This window comes from Rutidosis leptorrhynchoides, chromosome 10 (assembly GCF_046630445.1).
Source record: "Rutidosis leptorrhynchoides isolate AG116_Rl617_1_P2 chromosome 10, CSIRO_AGI_Rlap_v1, whole genome shotgun sequence".
Lineage (NCBI taxonomy): Eukaryota > Viridiplantae > Streptophyta > Magnoliopsida > Asterales > Asteraceae > Rutidosis > Rutidosis leptorrhynchoides.
In genome coordinates this window covers 339,404,860-339,423,655 of record NC_092342.1, presented here as the reverse complement: position 1 = coordinate 339,423,655, position 18,796 = coordinate 339,404,860, and the positions used below count along the sequence as shown (strand labels likewise).

At 39.5% G+C, this 18,796-nt stretch overlaps 1 protein-coding gene and 1 long non-coding RNA gene across 2 annotated transcripts; one reads left to right on the top strand and one right to left on the bottom strand.

The window, feature by feature from the left end:
- Positions 1 to 1,668: 1,668 nt before the first annotated feature.
- Positions 1,669 to 3,059, bottom strand: LOC139872052 (uncharacterized). The gene is made up of 4 exons (XR_011766849.1): positions 2,937 to 3,059; positions 2,004 to 2,057; positions 1,824 to 1,917; positions 1,669 to 1,726 (listed from the first exon to the last, which is right to left on the bottom strand). It is a non-coding gene; the product is annotated as an uncharacterized lncRNA (long non-coding RNA).
- Positions 3,060 to 6,231: 3,172 nt separating this feature from the next.
- On the top strand, positions 6,232 to 7,128 carry LOC139871406 (uncharacterized). The gene has a single exon (XM_071859122.1). The coding sequence runs from the start codon at positions 6,232 to 6,234 to the stop codon at positions 7,126 to 7,128; it is 897 nt and encodes a 298-aa protein (XP_071715223.1).
- Positions 7,129 to 18,796: the final 11,668 nt, after the last annotated feature.

Genomic DNA, 18,796 nt, shown 5'->3' with positions numbered 1-18,796 from the left:
TTTTAGAAAGTTACCCAAACAAGATGAAATTGGTACCAAAATGTAGAGGATGAAGAGAGGATCACGAATATGTAATTTGTTTTGATGTTTGCCTCTTGATCCGGATTTAGATGATGATTTTTGTGAGTTGGGTGTTTAAGTTCAAAAATGGAAGATGAAGAGAGAAAGAGGAGAGAGAGGTGAGAAGGTGGGTGGAGATGAATGGGTGGATGAGGTGGGTTGACTAGTTGACCTAGTCAACTAGTTTGCCCACTTGGCAACCTCGGTCCCTCAAGTTTCAAAGCGGGTGCGTGAATTCGCCAAACGAATATTTTAAAAACGCTCGAGTAAACGAGTGATGCTATAATTAAATAACGGAAATATTATGAACGTTTGTCAACGGAATCTACGAATATAAATAACGAAAGATATTATAAAAAAAAGATAGTGTTAAAAATAAATTTAACGGAAAAACGCGGGATGTTACAGTTGAAGACTCCATTGCTAACAGCATGTCATTGTTAAGTCCTTGAAGGGTCGCCCTTCAAAATGTCGATGTTCAGCATATTGGAAGACACAGCTGTGAGCTTTTATTTCTTGTACAATATGCATCATGAGGGGAATGTCATGGATACTAGGGAGTGTGCTAGGTTAAGCGATAGGAAAAAGCTGTTGAGGTAGCGCTGATGTAGCAGTAATGTCTTTCCATAACATGTGTCATGGATAAAAGTAGTCTAAATGAAATTTATCAATCAACATGATGTATCTAAAGAATTTTAAAACCGATTCAATGACAGAACATGGCACTTTCTTGCTGATACGTGAGTTTCATTCTTTAATGTGTATGTGCGGAACATATATTGTTGGTATTTTGATGTCTGAAGTCTTAACTACCATTAAATACTTGAATCATTATCATTTCATGGATTGGCATTGTTGTTGCTCTCTAACAAAAATCTTTGAAAGGGTGTCTGAAATTAATTCGTACTCTATCTAGATTTTGTATAAGGTACCGCATCTCTATAATTAAATTTTCATTAGCCTATTAAACTGATTTGGTTCTTCAATTTGATTTGAGTTCGATATACAAATTGAATCAATTTTAAATTTTACTCATAAGAACTTTAAAACAGACGATATCTTGGAAATCGGAATCAAGCAAAGAATAACCATTATGAATTTTTGTAACTGCGGACTCTTGTAGCTTTTGTTAACATGTATTATAAGTGTACAATTTAATATTGTCACTTTAAAGTTTACATATAACAAATAAGGATTAATGATTATATAAAATTAGTGTAAGAGCCCGTTCATAGAACTTGAAAAAAAAATTTACATAAAAAAGATGTTCACAACAAAAAAAAAGTCTTTCAAATAAAATTCTTTTAAATACTCCATGAAAACCGAAAAAATGCAATTAGAACAAATAATGTTTACGTTAAAGAAATAAAAATAAAGAAGTCCCACAAATCCTAAGATGAGCATCTCCAGAACGAATAATTATAGCAAATAATACATTTAATGCAGTCTTTGGCTAGAACATCATTAAATTGTTATTTTTGCCAAAAAGTTAAATAAATGAATAAATAAAAAATAAAATCAAATTGTTGTGTCACCCAAACTAATACACAGCCATTAGATTTTTTTAAAAAAAAAAAATGATAAGTGACAAGGCAAAATGTTGTCCGAGGTTAAGAAAACCTGCATCCAAGTTACCTTGATAAATGTTGTCTGAGCTTAAGAACACCTATTCATCAAACAATACAAACTATAATGATTCTTTTATAATATTGGTAATCAATGTACTTTGAAGAACATAAAAGTTCAAGAACATAGATGCTGACCATTTAGCTTTTGAACTCGATTGTAAAACTGCCGGATTTCCTCCAAAACCTTGTAGTATGAAGATAAGGCTACTTCAAGGCTTTTGGTGTAACGCTTGGAACAATATTTAATGTTAGTTATGCTGGTTTTGATACAAATATGTTTCACAAAATGAGTAGAAATTAATATAAAACACTCACCAAGTATCTTAAGCTCTCGTTCCCAAGTTAAGTGAGCTTGCTTGAATTTCAGTTCTGTCAAATCAAAGCAAACTTTTAGCTCCTAGATAAGTCCAGACTTCAATTAAAGAACACAAAATAATGAAGTTTTGAATGTGGCAAAAGTAAGGGCCTGTTTACTTTTTTTATTATTAAGTTCTATATGGATATAGATGACAATATGGATATAGATGGCAGTATTTAAAGAATAAAGTTGTTTACTTTTCATGTTGAATGTACGGACTGAATGGTTAAAATGACTAATTTGCCCCTAAATATAAATTGGAATATATAATCAAATTCAATACAGTATATCTTTAACTGATTACCAAATAAAACATCTTTGAAATCACAACTCATATTTTCAATACTCCGTAACTGATTATCAGATGCAATACTCCACTATTTTTTGGGGAAGAAACAGAAGTATTTATTTTTCTTCATCAAAAAAGGTTACAAACTGAATAGCACGTTTTCAGGATTCGATATGCAACAACATCCTTGAATATCTTATTTGAGAAAACCCATTTACATCCATCATGAGGTTTTTTAAAATTAGGTTTGAATAACCCCCAAATCGAAAACATAAAAAAAAAATATATATATATATGACTGGAGATGTCTGATTTCTTGAGAAAAGGGATGAAGAAGATGAGTAATTTTGTTAAAAGAAGAAGAATATTGAAAGAAAGGTAATGGGTAGGTATGTAATTATATCGTCTATACCTGGAGGACACTTTTATGGGTGAGCGAAACAACCCTTCTAAGGGACCTGGTGGATCATAAAGTCGTAAGTAAACAAACACCCAAATTGACCGAATAATCATTTCAGACAACTCAGCCCATTAAGCCCAAAAGAAACAGGCCCTAAATGTTTAGATATAGTATAGTGACTATAGTCAATGGCCCGTTTACCTCTAGTTGCTTCTGTTGAGAATCAAAGTAAGCTTGCAGTGTCAGATGTGCAGATATGATTGTATTGCATGCGTTTACCTTTCCTGCCACATGCAAAACTTGGAGAAATTATCTGATACGAACCAGTGACCTAAAGCGTATTAATCCATAAAGGCTCCTACATCTTCATATTGCAAAACTCTGTATAATGTACCAATATTGACATAATTATTTGTCTTGGTAAAGTTGTAATAGAAAAAAATGACCTTACTTGGACGAAGTGTTTCTTGAGCCCCATTTGCCACATACACAACACGAAAATTTGTAAATCAAACCAATACATAGAATGAACCTTAGCTACCATGGAGTTGAAAAGAAAATCGTCAACCTTATTAGTATCAGTGATACAAATGTTAAGAACGATAATTTTGTTCTGATACAAATGTTGTGTGTGACAGAAACACTTTGCAAGGATTTTGTTATTATATAAAAAAAAAAATTAATAATTGCTAATTTGTTTTACAATAGTTCTTCGATTGCTATTTGTAATCTCAATTAATAACTTTGCGTGTTTAACGATGTGGAAAAGATGACATGTGAATTTTAGTTTTGTTGGGTATTATTTTATAGATTTTGATGATTTAGGTGAGTTTTTGATTTAGGGATTTTAGAAAGATCAAGTGGTGTTTGATTTAGGGTTTGTGAATTATTTGGGGAAGAAGATGAAGTTTATAAAAGAAAATAGGATAGAAATAAGCTCACATGCCTAGCACATGACTGGACTTAACGAAGAAATTTAACAATTTTTGAGGGAGGGACTATCAGCATAAAAAATGCAAACCATGAGTAGCAACCTTGATGGTGGGTCAGATTGAGGCTGAACTACAAACAATGCATCCATTTCTTTAGGTTAAATAAAGATAGTTAATATTTTCATTCATATCAAAATTTTACCATTATGGCCACAAATAACACCAGAGAGTGGATAGCACAATGACTCGGCGCTTATTAAAGAATCGGTATTGTGTTTTTCCTCATTTTGGCACTAGTTCGCTAATATTTTTAAACATTGCAGAAAACCACAATTAATATATACGTCTTTTAAGATACAAGTATAGATAAAAATAAGGCTTCCTATTAAAACTTAGTTCAATTTAGATCACTTTCAAAGTCGTGGCAGTTTTGGATTAATAGCTTACAATTCATCGCGAGTTATAAAAAGTACCGCTCAGACAAAATGTACATTGTGATAAAAAAAACGACATGAGTGATGAATATAAAATGTTTTACATATCAAAGGATAAGAAAGAAGGTAACAATTTCTTGTTGAAGTTTGAGTTTGATGAGATAGAAATAAAAGATTTAAGGTTGTTGGGTGTATCCAAAGGTCAATTTTGCTTTGTTGAATGCACTTGTAGGTTTTACGACAAGTCAGTTTAGGCAATTATTGCAAACCCATTAATATGAACCTATGTTGTTGTTAATGCTCCTTCCGATATACCTCGGAAGACGAAACGGGTTGTCATGGAAATAAGAGTTTGCTCGGGAGAACTGAAACCAATTAAATTATGAAAATCTCTTTTGGTGAAGATTATGTGTTTGTTGACGAGTTCACGTTAACTTCTAATAATTGGAGGAGAAGCTCAAGTAATTCCGAGCTTATTCTCGGGATTGAGTTTGGGCGAGTAGGTCTTAACGTGGTGACTAAAAATTCAATCAACGGGCTCACATCGAACATCAGTTGCTTGCAGAAAAGGACGCATCTCCCAGCAGCATCAACCAATATGAGAAAACTGACTGAACCTTTAGTCACCACGTTAACCCATGTATGACCAAAATCAACCCCGGGAAGAAGCTTGGAATTAGTTAAGCTCCTTCTCCAATTATTAGAAGTTAAGGTGAACGCGTCTGCAAGCACATAATCTTCACCCGAAGAGATTTTCTTTCACTTCTTCCGTGCAAACCCCAAAGCCCATGACAACCCGATCCGTTTTTCGAAGTATATCCAAAGGAGTATCAAGAGGAACTTATGTTCGTATCGATGGATTTACAATAATAGTCTTAACCGGATTTTCGTAAAACCCGCAAATCCATTCAACAAAGGAACACTGCCCATTGGATACACCCAACGGTCTTAAATCTTCTAGTTCTATCTCATCGAACTCTAACCTCAACAGAAGATTATATAACACGCTTCATCTTTATCACTCTCGTCATACTTTGTCACAAGGTACGTCTTGTTTAACTCGTGATGAATCGTGGACTACCAATTCAAAAACACAATCTAAATCAATCTAGATTTATAATAGAATGCTTTATCATTAACTCTTCTTCTATCTCAAAAGGAATTATATTTCCAATGTGGGATTTTTGGAATGTTTGAATTTATTACCGAATTTAGTAACAAATGAGAAAAAACACAATATCGCTTTTTAATTAAGCATCAAGTCATTGTGTTATCCACTCATTGTGTTATCCACTATGTGGTGTCTTTTGTCAAATGTAGCTATAATGGTTATAATATTTTGATGTAAATATTTGAATATATATGCTACTACTATAATTAATTAACCTATATGAATGAATGATGGTCTTTGTAGTTCAGCCTCACTTTGACCCGCTGATCATATACATAGCATTGTATATGCATATTTTAAGTATTAAAGCCTGAAAGTAGAAGTTACGCGAAGTGCATTTGAAGGGTTTGGAATATCCGCTAAAAGTTAAGTCTGCGGATTATATCGCGTTAATAAAAGACTGCGGGTTACTTCGCTAAGTATCCGCGGATAGTTAAACAATCCGCACGCGAATATTTTGAATACTATAAATAGAGAACTTGGCCTCTCATTTATAGGTTGTTGATTCTCGGCCATTTGCTCAAACCTTTGTAGTTTTCACTTGTGACTTTGCCCAAGGAAGATTTACATCGAGTTAAGGTGAATCATGCTAATTAACAATCAAGACCGGGTCGGGGTGGTTGATCACTTGATTGAAAAGTGAAAAGACGATCATCAGGGCCCAAAATAATCATCAAACATCCCATCCTCCATCTTTATCATTACACTCAATCCTTAATTAAGTAACTTCTTAATATAGGATTGATCATTTGACGCCATCCGTGGGACTCGTGCAAAATTAAACTCGAAATTTTTGTTTTGTGCTGCCAAACAATAAATTGGCTTGTTTAATTCTAATCGTGTATTATTTTGATGATTCACAGGCGAATACGTTTGGAATTCGTGGCAGTTTGTTTGTTTTTTGAAATGATGAATGATAAAGGTAATGTTCCTTTAATGTTCGCGATACTGCTGTCACTATGAAAGCAAATGCTCAAAAAAGAGGAAGAAAGCGAAAATCAGCTAAAATGCTTCAAAATTGGCAATTCGCGCCAATAAGTTTTCCCAAAATGCAAAGCGTGGATTTCTCTGAGATGCCGATAGTAATATCGTGCAAAATCGCGCAAACTGGAATCATAATTATGAAAGTTCATGTTGATAATGGCAGTAGTGTTGACATTATTTACGAACAATGCTTTGTCAAACTGCCAGAGAGTATTAAGGCAAACTTAAAACCAACTGCAGCCTCGCTAATTGGTTTTGCGAGCGAATCTTCATTACCTATAGGGTTATTGTCTCTTAATGTTGAGCTTTTTGATGAAAATGATGCTAATTTAGTGCGCCAAGCACAGTTAGATTTCTATGTTATGCGGACTTCTTCTCGCTACAACATGTTGTTGGGCAGATCCGCGCTGAGTAAATTTGGAATTGTTCCATCCACCATTCATGGCATGATTAAATTCACAACACGAAAGGGTGTTGCAACGATCAGTTCAGCAAGCATCATGCCTATTTGTGCGGTTGTAAATGTGAAAAGTGCAGTTCAAGAAAGCGTTGATGCTGCGGACAACATGGTGGTGGTTAATCCTGAATATCCTGATCAAAAAATTAAAGTTGGATGCAATGTTAGTGCGTACACCAAAAAACAGATTGTACAATTACTCGTGCAATACATGGATGTTTTTGCATGGTGCGAAAATGATATGACTGGTGTTCCGCGTCATATTGCGGAACACAGACTTAATGTAAACCCTGCTTTAAAACGTGTAGTACAGAAGCGTAGAGGCATGGCCCCCGATCGCGCTAAGTGGCTATGCAAAGAAGTAACAAAGTTGGTGGCAGCTGGTATTTTGCGCGAAGTTCAATATCAATCATAGATTGCGAATCCAGTTTTGGTAAAAAAGCATGATGGCTCGTGGAGAATGTGCATTGATTTCAAGGATTTAAATAAAGCGTGCCCTAAAGATAACTATCCGCTTTCAGAAATTGATTTGAAAGTGGAATCATTACATGTTTTTCCATATAAATGTTTTTTGGATGCAGCGGGGGGATATCATCAGATCCCAATGGCTAGAGAAGACGCAGATAAAACCGCTTTCCATACAGGTAAAGGCATATTTTCTTATATAATGATGCCTTTTGGTTTAATTAATGCGGGTGCTACATATCAACGGTTAATTGACACCGCGTTTGAAAACCAAATTGGGCGTAATCTCGAGGCTTATGTGGATGATTTGGTAATAAAAAGCACAACGCAAGCGCGTATTTTAGACGATATGCGGGAAACATTTGATACGCTGCGCAGAATAAATATGAAGCTTAATCCGTTGAAGTGTAGTTTTGGCGAAACTGTAGGAAAATTTTTGGGATATCTTGTTACTGAGCAGGGTATTCAAGCTAACCCAAAAAAGATCGGGCTATTGAAAATATGACTGCGCCTAAAACGGTTAAAGAAGTGCAAAGTTTGACGGGTAAATTAGCCGCGTTAACGCGTTTTTTTGTCCAAAGCCGCTGAAAGGCAATTACCATTTTTCAAGACCTTGAAAGGTTGTTTGAAACAAAAGAGTTTCGTATGGACAAGTGAAGCTGAAACTGCGTTTCAAGAAATGAAGAAGTTGTTAAAAACTTTACCTACGCTAACAGCCCCAATTGATGGCGAAATTCTTTACCTTTATATATCGGTGGCAAATGAAGCTTTTGGTTCAGTTTTAGTTGCGGAAAGGGATAAAATACAAAAGTCTGTGTACTTTGTCAGCAAAGCTCTTGCAGGAAGCGAGATAAACTATGCACCCATTGAAAAATTTGTGTATGCACTCATATTAACGTCGCAAAGGTTAAGAAAGTATTTTCAAGGGCACCCAGTACATGTGCTAACTAACATGCCAATTAAGCAAATCTTAACAAAACCAGAAATATCTGGTAGGCTCGCGTTGTGGGCAGTGGAGTTAGGTGCTTATCAAATTTCTTACCTTCCGCGCAATGCTATAAAGGGCCAAGTTTTGGCGGATTATCTTGCAGAAATGTCTGGTGAGTTGGAGGTAATTAATGAGCGAACAGAATTAAAGCCAGCGCAAGGCGAGACATGGGATTTATTTACTGATGGAGCCTCATGTGCAGAAGGTGCCGGTGCGGGTTTAGTGTTAGCAAGCCCAAGCGGTGAGGAGCATACGTACGCGTTACATTTCAATTTTGATGTAACAAACAATGAAGCGGAATATGAAGCGTTGCTTTCAGGTTTAAATATCGCGCATAAAATGAATATCACTAAGTTGCGCGCTTTTACGGATTCGCAACTAGTGGCAAATCAGTTTAACGACTCTTTTGAGACACATAATTCCTCAATGCAAAAATATTTGAAGTTGTTGCAAGAATCAGTTGTGCGGTTTGAGCATTTTGAGCTTGCCTAAGTTCCAAGAAGTCAAAATAAGAAAGCGGATACATTGAGTAAGCTGGCCGCTTTAACATTTTCACATTTTCAAAAGCAAGTTTGGGTCGAGGAATTGCCAAGCAAATCAATAGATAATGATTAATGGTAGCGTCTGTTGAAGAAGAACAGCCAAATTGGATGGAACCAATCTTGCAATACATCCGCAATAGTGTTTTGCCAAATGATAAGCGCGAAGCTCGTTTAGTTCGAGAGCGAGCACCAATGTACATCATTCAAAATGACATTTTGTATCGTAAGTCATATTGTGGTCCAATGATGCGGTGTGTTGGCCCAATTTAAGCAGAAATGATAATTGATGAAGTACATAATGGTTCTTGCGCGTTGCATTCAGGTTATAAAACTATCGCGGCTAAAATTATGCAGATGGGTTACTTTTGGCCATCCTTATACCGCGATGTTGCAAAGATTATTAAGCGATGAAAGAGTTACCAAAGGCATGCGCCGCAGAATAGGATGCCAAGGCATGATATGATTCCCGTTAATTCGCCATGGCCATTTCACAAGTGGGCTATTGACATTGTAGGACCATTTCCCGCAGGTCCTGGTAATGTCAAATTCCTAATTGTGGCAATTGACTATTTTACAAAATGGGTTGAGACTAAGGCGGTTCGAACTATCACTGGAGTGCAAGTGCGTAATTTTGTGTGGGAATATATTGTTTGCAGATTTGGCATTCCGCGCGAATTAGTAAGCGATAATGGTGCTCAAATAGCGAAAGATCTTTTCAAAATATGGTGCACTGATTTAAATATAGTCCAAAAGTTTACATCGGTGGCACATCCACGGGCTAATGGCTTGTGTGAAGTAACCAATCGCGACATTGTGAGCGGTATTAAAAAGAGGTTATACGAAGAGCGAACTGGGTGGGTGGATGAGCTGCCCAATGTATTATGGGCGCATCGCACTACTTTCAAAAAGAGCACAGGGGAAACACCCTTTAGTTTAGTATATGGCGCTGAAGCAGTAATACCCGCTGAAATTCTTGTGCCAAAGCATAGAGTTGCTAACTTCGATGAAGAAGCAAATGGCGAAGCATTAGGCGAAAATTTGAATTTCATTGAAGAGCGAATGTTAATGGCTGCTATCAGAGAGGCAAATAATAAACAGCAAATCGCCAAATATTACAACAAAAGAGTACGCGCATTGTCTTTTGATATAGGCGAATGGGTGCTGCGAAACAATGATGCGAGTAGAGCAGAAAAACTTGGTAAATTAGGACCTAACTGGGAGGGTCCTTATCAAATTGTGGCAATTAATGCGGCAGTATCATATAAACTCGCAGACATAGAAGGGCGAACTCTCCCTAATGCGTGGCATGCTGCTTTGTTAAAGCGATATTATGCATAACTTTGCAAAAATAAAGTGTTGGCCAATGCACATATGTGTTCAAAGTGCAAAATGAGATGTCAAACCTGCATTTGCTATTTTTCTATGTGTTTTTATTTTTATTTTTTGCAAGTCTTGATCACACTTGTAAGAATATGAAAAGTGAACACTTGTAAGAATATGCGAAAAGATTGTTCATGTTGATAAAGAATAATCATACTCTGCGGAATACTTAGAGTTTATGAAATATTCTATAATATTTTGTTTTATAATACCGGTATGTTTCGCAAAGGCTAAGTCGCGTAGTGATGAAATTGCCCACTTATGCAAAAATCAATTATCGCGAAAGGAATTTAATTTCCTAAGTATTTGATTTTGCCATACTTAGATGCTTCGCGGTGCTAATTGATTGCCTAAGGATCGTTTTGGCGGACTTAGAAGATTCATAACGTATAAATATACGTGCATACAGATAGTTTCGCAAAAGTACATACTTATTATGTGCACGATAATAAGAGTTGAAAATTGCAAAGGACAAGTCCGTGTTATGAATGTTACTGATAAAGCGCTATATAAATATAAGTACTTGGAAAAATATAAAACAGCGAAAATTTTATTAATAACAGCGCAGAGATAGCTGCGCGCTAATTTTACATAGTACATTTTCATTACTTAGATAAATCAAGCTTGATGTCATCTGCAGTAGCATCATCCTGCTCGCTTATCGCTGTAATTTTTGGAATGGGAATGTCCGCTATGTTGTCCTTTGCAGCAGCAAACGCCGTTTGAGCGTCTGTTACAGAGCATAAACGATCATCTATTGCAGATGGTAGTGGCTCTGGTAGAGGGCAGTGGGTGGCAAGTGGCAATCTGATCCATGAATTCCACCCTCTCGCGCAGTTGTAGCGCAGTTGCATATGTTAAAATTTTTGCGGAAACAGGTTGCGAGTTGAGAATTTTTCTCGACAACTCCGGTAAATGTTGGCGAAGCTTTGTGAACTCAAGCTCCGCAGAAGCTTTAGCAGCTAGAGCATTGTCCCGCTCTGTAGTTAGCTTTGCAACATCTTCTGTTAGCGATTTAACAGTAGCTTGAAGGTTGTTTTCTTTATCTGCTGCAGCAGAAACTTGTTGTTTTAACTCATCAACAGTGGTTTTTGCTGCAATAAGCTCATAAGACAGATCAACACAGCGCTTTTCGCTGTCTGCAGCTTTGGCCTTCTCGGCAAGATATTTGGCCTTCTAAGCCTCAAGAACATTTAAGAATTGTTCTTGACGGCACATCATGTCGTACGCGGAGTTGAACGCCATGTAGAAGTTCTACACGAAGCAATTGTGTGCTTCAGGTGCAGGAAGCTTCGCGAACTCATGGCGAAGCTCGTTAGGGATTGCCAGCTCCATCTGATGGCGTTGGTCTAGCGCCGCAGAAGAAGAAGTGCAGGTATATCCTGATAAACCGTCAACTCTCACCCCATAAGAGTCGGGTGGAGTGTGGAACAGCTCAATGATTTGATCAAACGTGTTAGGGCTGGGGAAAACTGGATCATCGGTTGATCCGCCTGCAATAAGAAAAAATTTGTAAGTTAGCGAAGAAGTATAAACAACAAAAGCGTTGTAATCATGGGGCAATGTTCATAACTTACCCATCTGTTGCTCACCCTCATAATCGGATGAGACCGGGTTATCAAACAGGGTAGTTTCGCGTTGCTTAAACTTTTTGCTTTGCGATGATGGCGGTGTCTGGTATGGTCGTTTGGCAGAACTTGGTTTAGTGAGGGGTGATTTTGAAGTCAAATCGACAACTGGAATCGCCTATTTATCTTTTACAGATGATGTTGTCGATTTCGACTCAGGGCTCGTTAATAATTTCGTAATTAAAGTCTTTGGGTTAACTTTGCTGTCGACCTCGTCGATCTTCATGATTGATGGTAAAGAGGTTGTGTGTAATGTAAAAGTTGCGAAGATTGATTGCAATTTTGATTAAATGAAAGAGTTTTGAATAGTGAGTAAGAAATTCGTAATTGTGGACTCCGGTATATATATAGGGGAGTTGGGAATGATAATCAATTATCGTTAAGTATTCATCATGACGATTAAACGGTAATATTTTCGCTAACGGATAAAAACGGTAACTTTGTTTGCTCTAACGTAACAAAGGCATAGCGAAAATGTTTTAATGCGGATAGCGGTCATAAATAACTGCGAATTTTTTTTTTCTTCTAGAGTTTATCATGATACATTTTTTGTGAAAAATGTATCATAATAAACTGGGGGACTTGATCATATACATAGCATTGTATATTCATATTTTAAGTATTAAAGACTGAAAGTAGAAGTCACGCGAAGTGCATTTGAAGGGTTTGGAATATCCGCTAAAAGTTAAGTCTGCGGATTATAGCGCGTTAATAAAAGACTGCGGGTTACTTCGCTAAGTATCCGCAGATAGTTAAACAATCCGCACACCGCGAATATTTTGAATACTATAAATAGAGAGCTTGACCTCTCATTTATAGGTTGTTGATTCTCGGCCATTTGCCCAAACCTTTGTAGTTTTCACTTGTGACTTTGCCCAAGGAAGATTTACATCGAGTTAAGGTGAATCATGCTAATTAACAATCAAGATCGGCTCGGGGTGGTTGATCACTTGATTGAAAAGTGAAAGACGATCATCAGGGCCCAAAATAATCATCAAACATCTCATCCTCCATCTTTATCATTGCACTCAATCCTTAATTAAGTAACTTCTTAATATAGGATTGATCACCCGCCATCACAGTTGCAAAAACACTAATTGAAGAGTAACTGGTAGGAACTCAAGAGAAAGTAATCGAAAAATCGAGGATTTATCGGATGTTGACTAAGGCTGACTTTGACCAACTCATCCCAATTTACGGTCACCAATTAATCACTATGTGGACTAAATTCTCACTGGTCGGGGGTTGACCGATTTAATTATTCAGATCGGACATCTTGGAAAAAAAACGAGTAATCCTACTTACCCTTTAAGTATAGAATCCTTCACATCAATACCAATCACAGTATCTTATGCAAGTCTACTCTCTAATGGTTTACAAGTCTACTCTCTAATGGTTCAGCAATCTAACCAATTACAATATGGAAAACATAACTTTTAACGCAGAGTACGATACCTGTCATGAGCTCGATACCCCCATAACTTTTGTTAATTCGTTTACAGTCATACATTTCTCATCATCCGGTGAATAACATTCAACAAGCACACGAACCTTTTAACCCGCATAAAGTTCATCATTATAAACCCATCTAAACACATAAAAAACAAAACACTACATGGAGAGAGAATATACCTAATGATACCGCAACCCGCAGGCGCACCACATATGTATGCGGGCAATCATTATTGTGCGTATGCATGTTCTTGTGTGCGGTATGCGGCGTGCGATTGCCTTTGTTCCCGGTACGGCGGTTGCTTAGCTGTCAAGTAAATATCTTTTCCATAATTATATCCGTGATTCGGGGGAGTCAGTTATGGATGAGATTATCATGATCTGGGACGGTTCTAGAATTAGGGTTTGCCTATAAATACAAACCCTAATCATCATTTACCAGACACGGCACATTATGTAACCATCACATACGATACACATTACGTGAAACAGCATCATTCAGCATCTTTTCAAGGTTAACAGGTTAGTCTTTTGTAAGCTAGTACCTACGACCTTATTTGGGGCCTCTTGATCGACGACCGCTATCGGAGGTGGACTTAATCACTTGGCCACCTCGCCGACATCATCATGTCGGCCAGGGTTATTCACGGTAGCCGGACCGGAGAGCCACGTTCTAAGATCCTTAAACCCCTCTTTATGTATTGAGCAGGCATATTAAACCCTACGGTTAAAATATGCATGATCAAGTGGTGCTTTCATTGAGAGTCGAATTAATTCAAGACTGTTTAATTGCTTTTTCTTTTAAGGTTTTGAATTGTATGACTCGTTATTTACAAAATTTTTGAATTTTTTCTTTAACAGTATCATGACTTCCGAGGAATCATCGGAACATACCCAAACAGATATTCAGAACGCACCGTCTGGTAGTCAACAGACACCGGTTATGACTACGGGGGCGGCTATTCAGGCGGGGTACACGATGTACCCTCCACCTATATCCGGCGAACCCTTTCAGAGGTACAAGCCGATATATTCAGACGGGGTTACACCGCCAAGAGCAAACTCACCAGTCACAACCACGCGGTTGGACTTTTCGTCAGTGGATCCAAGGGTCATCTTGGCAGGCACTAGCGGTGGAACAACGGGGCCGCATGTGGTTTGCTGCGGCCAGGTACCTATTTACAGTACCACTGTTTCAATACCTCTGCATACGCAGAGCATTCAGCATAATTCGTCATTTACACCGTTGCAACCTTGGCAACCACCGCGCCCAGTTTCGCAATTTTTAACTCCTGCGGATGCGCAGGCGTTAATAGTTGGGGGTTTGGTGTCATCCCAGATGCAAACTCTCATTGGGCGCCGATAACAGCACAGCAGCAAAGCACAGCGCATACAGTTGGGCTTTTAAGTGTGTATCCTCAGGTTTCGCAGATATCTGCGCCACAGGCTTCGCTTCCTTTACAACCACCTGTGTACTCTGCGTCTTCAAGTCATCCCTCTTTTCCAACGCAGCAGCCTTGGTTATATCTGCAGACGCAGGGTCAACCTTGGCAAAATGTTCAAGGGCAGGCAAATCTTGCAAGTCAATTCATGCAGGCCGCACCTCCTGATATGGTTCACTTATTTTCACAACCTGACTTTGTTCAGGACATGATGAAGCGTTTCTTTGCGAACTTGAAAGGGGATCCTGTTAAACCACCCTTCGAGCTACCGACTACCTTTGACAAGTTTCCTCCGCATATAACCGCATATCCGTTTCCATCAGCACCAAAGATACCTAGCACGTTGGGTACTTACAATGGCCTGACCGATCCAGATGATTTTTTACAGCGTTTCGAGGGCGCAATGCGCACTCAGGGCTGGGTGGATCCGGTTGCATCCCTAATTGCGGAATCCATATTAAACGCATGCATGTTGACACTGGCAGCGGTGTCGATATTATGTATGAGCATTGTTATCGTTTCCTTCCGGCAGAAGTCAAAGCACAGTTACGCCAGCCTGATATTACGCTATCAGGGTTTTCCGGAGAAAACTCGTGGCCGCTAGGCCGGATAGAATTAATGATAGAACTTGCGGATGACAGGAACTCGCAAATGATCAGACATGAATTGGTCGATTTTTATGTGGTTCGTTCAACTTCACGATATAACGCACTGCTAGGGAGAAACTTCATACGGCGTTTCAACATCATACCATCGGTAGTGCATGGTTTGATTAAGTTTCCCACAGTAGAAGGCGTCGCCACAGTTGCGTCACATCAAGCAACCGAGTTGTGTGGCTCTGTCGCGTCTGTAAGCGCTCCTAGCGTAGAAGAGCAACTTGCAAACTGTGCAGTAATAGCAAATCGCTTGCATCCGGATAAGCGAATTAAAATCGGCGCAGGCTTGTCAGCCGAAACGAAGGGCAAGTTGCATGGAATATTGTCAGCTAACGCAGATATTTTCGCATGGCGCGAGTCAGACATGACCGGGGTTCCGCGGGATATTGCGGAACATAAGTTAAACGTTAATCCATCATTGACACCCGTTAGGCAAAAGAAGCGGCATATGGCTCTAGACCGCAGTGATTGGTTGTGCGCAGAGGTGGACAACCTTGTCAAAGCAAACATTCTGCGGGAAGTGCGTTATCAGACATGGGTTGCAAATCCTGTGTTGGTAAAAAAGGCTGACAGGAACTGGCGAATGTGCGTTGATTTCAAAGACATAACTAAGGCATGTCCTAAGGACAACTACCCTCTCCCGGAGATAGACTGGAAGGTAGAATCACTGTCGGGATTTAGGTACAAGTGTTTTTTGGACGCATACAAGGGTTATCACCAAATCTTAATGGCTGCGGAAGATGAGGACAAGACTGCTTTTCATACGCCGCAGGGTATTTATTGTTACACGAAGATGCCTTTCGGTTTAAAGAATGCGGGCGCGACCTATCAACGTGTAATTGACGCAGCATTCAAGCACCAAATCGGTAAAAATCTTGAAGCGTACGTCGACGACTTGGTAATTAAAAGTAACACTGAAGAAGACATGCTCGCGGACATCCTGGAAACGTTTGCATCTCTGCGCAGGATCAACATGAAGCTTAACCCGCTTAAATGTAGTTTTGGGGAAGAGAAGGGCAAGTTTTTAGGTCATGTGGTGACAGCGCGGGGTATCAAGGCCAATCCCAAAAAGATTGAGGCCATTGATAATTTGCCATCTCCGAAGACAAAGAAAGATGTGCAGAGTCTAACGGGGAAGCTTGCGGCTATCACACGGTTTCTGTCGAAAGCCGCAGAACGACATTTACCATTCTTCAATACTTTGAAAAATTGTTTGAAGAAAAAAGACTTCGTATGGACTCAGGAAGCAGAATCAGCCTTTCAGTAGATGAAAAAGGTGCTTGCAGAATTACCAACACTTACTGCGCCAGTATCAGGAGAAACGCTAACGCTGTACCTCGCGGCATCGAAGGAAGCTGTCAGCTCAGTCCTCATCGCGGATCGCGAAAAGGTAATCCATTAATTTACATGCTTTATTTATATCGCAGAAATTTAACGACTGAGGTTTTTCTCAGACGCAAATGCCGGTCTACTTCGTAAGCAAGACGCTGACATCAAGCGAAGTAAACTACTCACCAATAGAAAAGCTTGTATATGCGCTGGTCCATACGGCGCGGCGTTTGCGCCGATATTTTCAAGCACATCCAATCGTGGTTTTAACTGATCAACCAATCAAACAGGTTGGTAAACGCCTACTTTGCGGCAATGACCGGGGTTACCGCATTGACTAACGCAATCATTTTTCTTTCAGGTGTTATACAAGCCTGAGATTTTTGGCCGAATGGCTAAGTGGGCAGTTGAATTAGGTGAACATGAAATAAATTTTTCTTCGCGCAGTGCGGTTAAGGGTCAAATACTTGCTGATTACCTAGCAGAATTACCTGCGGATGTCGAGGCATCAGCAGAACATCAGGATCCACCTGCACCAACTTTGTCACCATGGGAATTGTACACCGATGGTGCGTGCAGCGCATCTGGTGCAGGTGCGGGTGTAATTTTAACAGGCCCAGATGGCGAAGAGCATACATACGCACTGCGGTTTAATTTTGCTGTTACGAACAACGAAGCAGAGTATGAGGCTCTGTTAGCAGGTATGCGCATTGCGCATAAGTTAAATGTTAAAATTTTGCACGCGTATGTGGATTCAAAGCTAGTATGCAGTCAGGTCAGCGGAGATTTCGAAGCGCATGACATAGCCATGCAGCAATATCTATCGCTTGTTCACAACCTCGCTGACCAATTTGAAGCTTTTCAAATCTCCCACGTAATGCGGGGGCAAAATAAGAAAGCGGATGCGCTAAGCAAACTGGCTGCCTTGGCTTTTGATCATATGGGGAAGAAAGTTCTAATAGAAGAACTCAGTGCGAAATCCATTGTTATGATGCCTTTAGTGGCACCAGTTGAGGAATCAAGCCCAATATGGATGACGCCCATCGTGGCTTTTCTGCGGGATGGCACATCTCCGGCGGATTCCGCTGATGCAAAGAAAGTCCGCGTTAAGGCACCGCTGTATGCCCTTGAGGGTGACGTCCTATATCGAAAGAATTATTTGGGACCGCACTTAAGGTGCATTGGCCCGAAAGAGGCAGAGGAAGTTGTACGCGAGGTGCATAAGGGTGCGTGCGCACTCCATTCGGGGCACAGGTCCATTGTGTCAAAAATAATGCGGCTAGGATATTATTGGCCCACCATGTACGCAGATACTGCGCGCATAGTTAAGCAATGTGAATCATGCCAAATACATGCACCTATTAGCAGAGCACCTGCGCATCCAATGATACCAGTCTCCTCACCGTGGCCATTCTGCAAATGGGCAATCGACATAGTCGGACCATTCCCAAAAGGCCGAGGTAATTTTATCATTTATTTTCTAAACATGTTACTCACATCAGTACCTTACGCACATTCTGCACACGCAGGAAACATCAAATTCTTGATTGTTGCAATCGACTATTTCACAAAGTGGGTCGAAGCGAGACCGCTGGCAGCAATCTCAGGAAAAAGGGTGCGAAATTTTGCATGGGAAGACATCGTCTGTCGATTTGGTATACCAAACGAAATTGTTAGTGATAACGGTACGGAGTTCGCGGGTGACCCTTTTCGCAGCTGGTGCGCAGAGCTTAATATTAAGCAAACTTTTACATCTGTTGCGCATCCGCAGGCGAATGGCCAGTGCGAAGTCACCAACCGGGATATAGTAGCTGGAATCAAAGCTAGGTTGGGTCATGGTCGCGTAGGTTGGGTGGATGAACTACCGAAGGTTTTATGGGCGCATAGAACAACACCCAAAGCAAGCACTGGTGAGACCCCGTTCAGTTTGGTCTATGGATCAGAAGCTGTTGTACCCGCAGAAATTGGGGTACCAACGTTCCGCATACAAAATTTTGATGAGCAAAATAACTCTGAAGCTTTGCGGGAAAATCTTAATTTGCTGGAAGAGCGCAGACTCTCTGCGGCTGTCAACGAAGCAAATAACAAGCAAAAAATTGCAAAGTACTATAATCAGCGTGTGCGTTCGCGCTCTTACAAGTGCGGTGACTTGGTTTGGCGTCAGAAAGACGCAAGTCATGCGGAGGATACTGGAAAACTGG

Bases quoted from the DNA above. Each gene is read 5' to 3' on its own strand.
- LOC139871406 (XM_071859122.1), top strand. From the start codon at position 6,232: ATGAAAGCAAATGCTCAAAAAAGAGGAAGAAAGCGAAAATCAGCTAAA.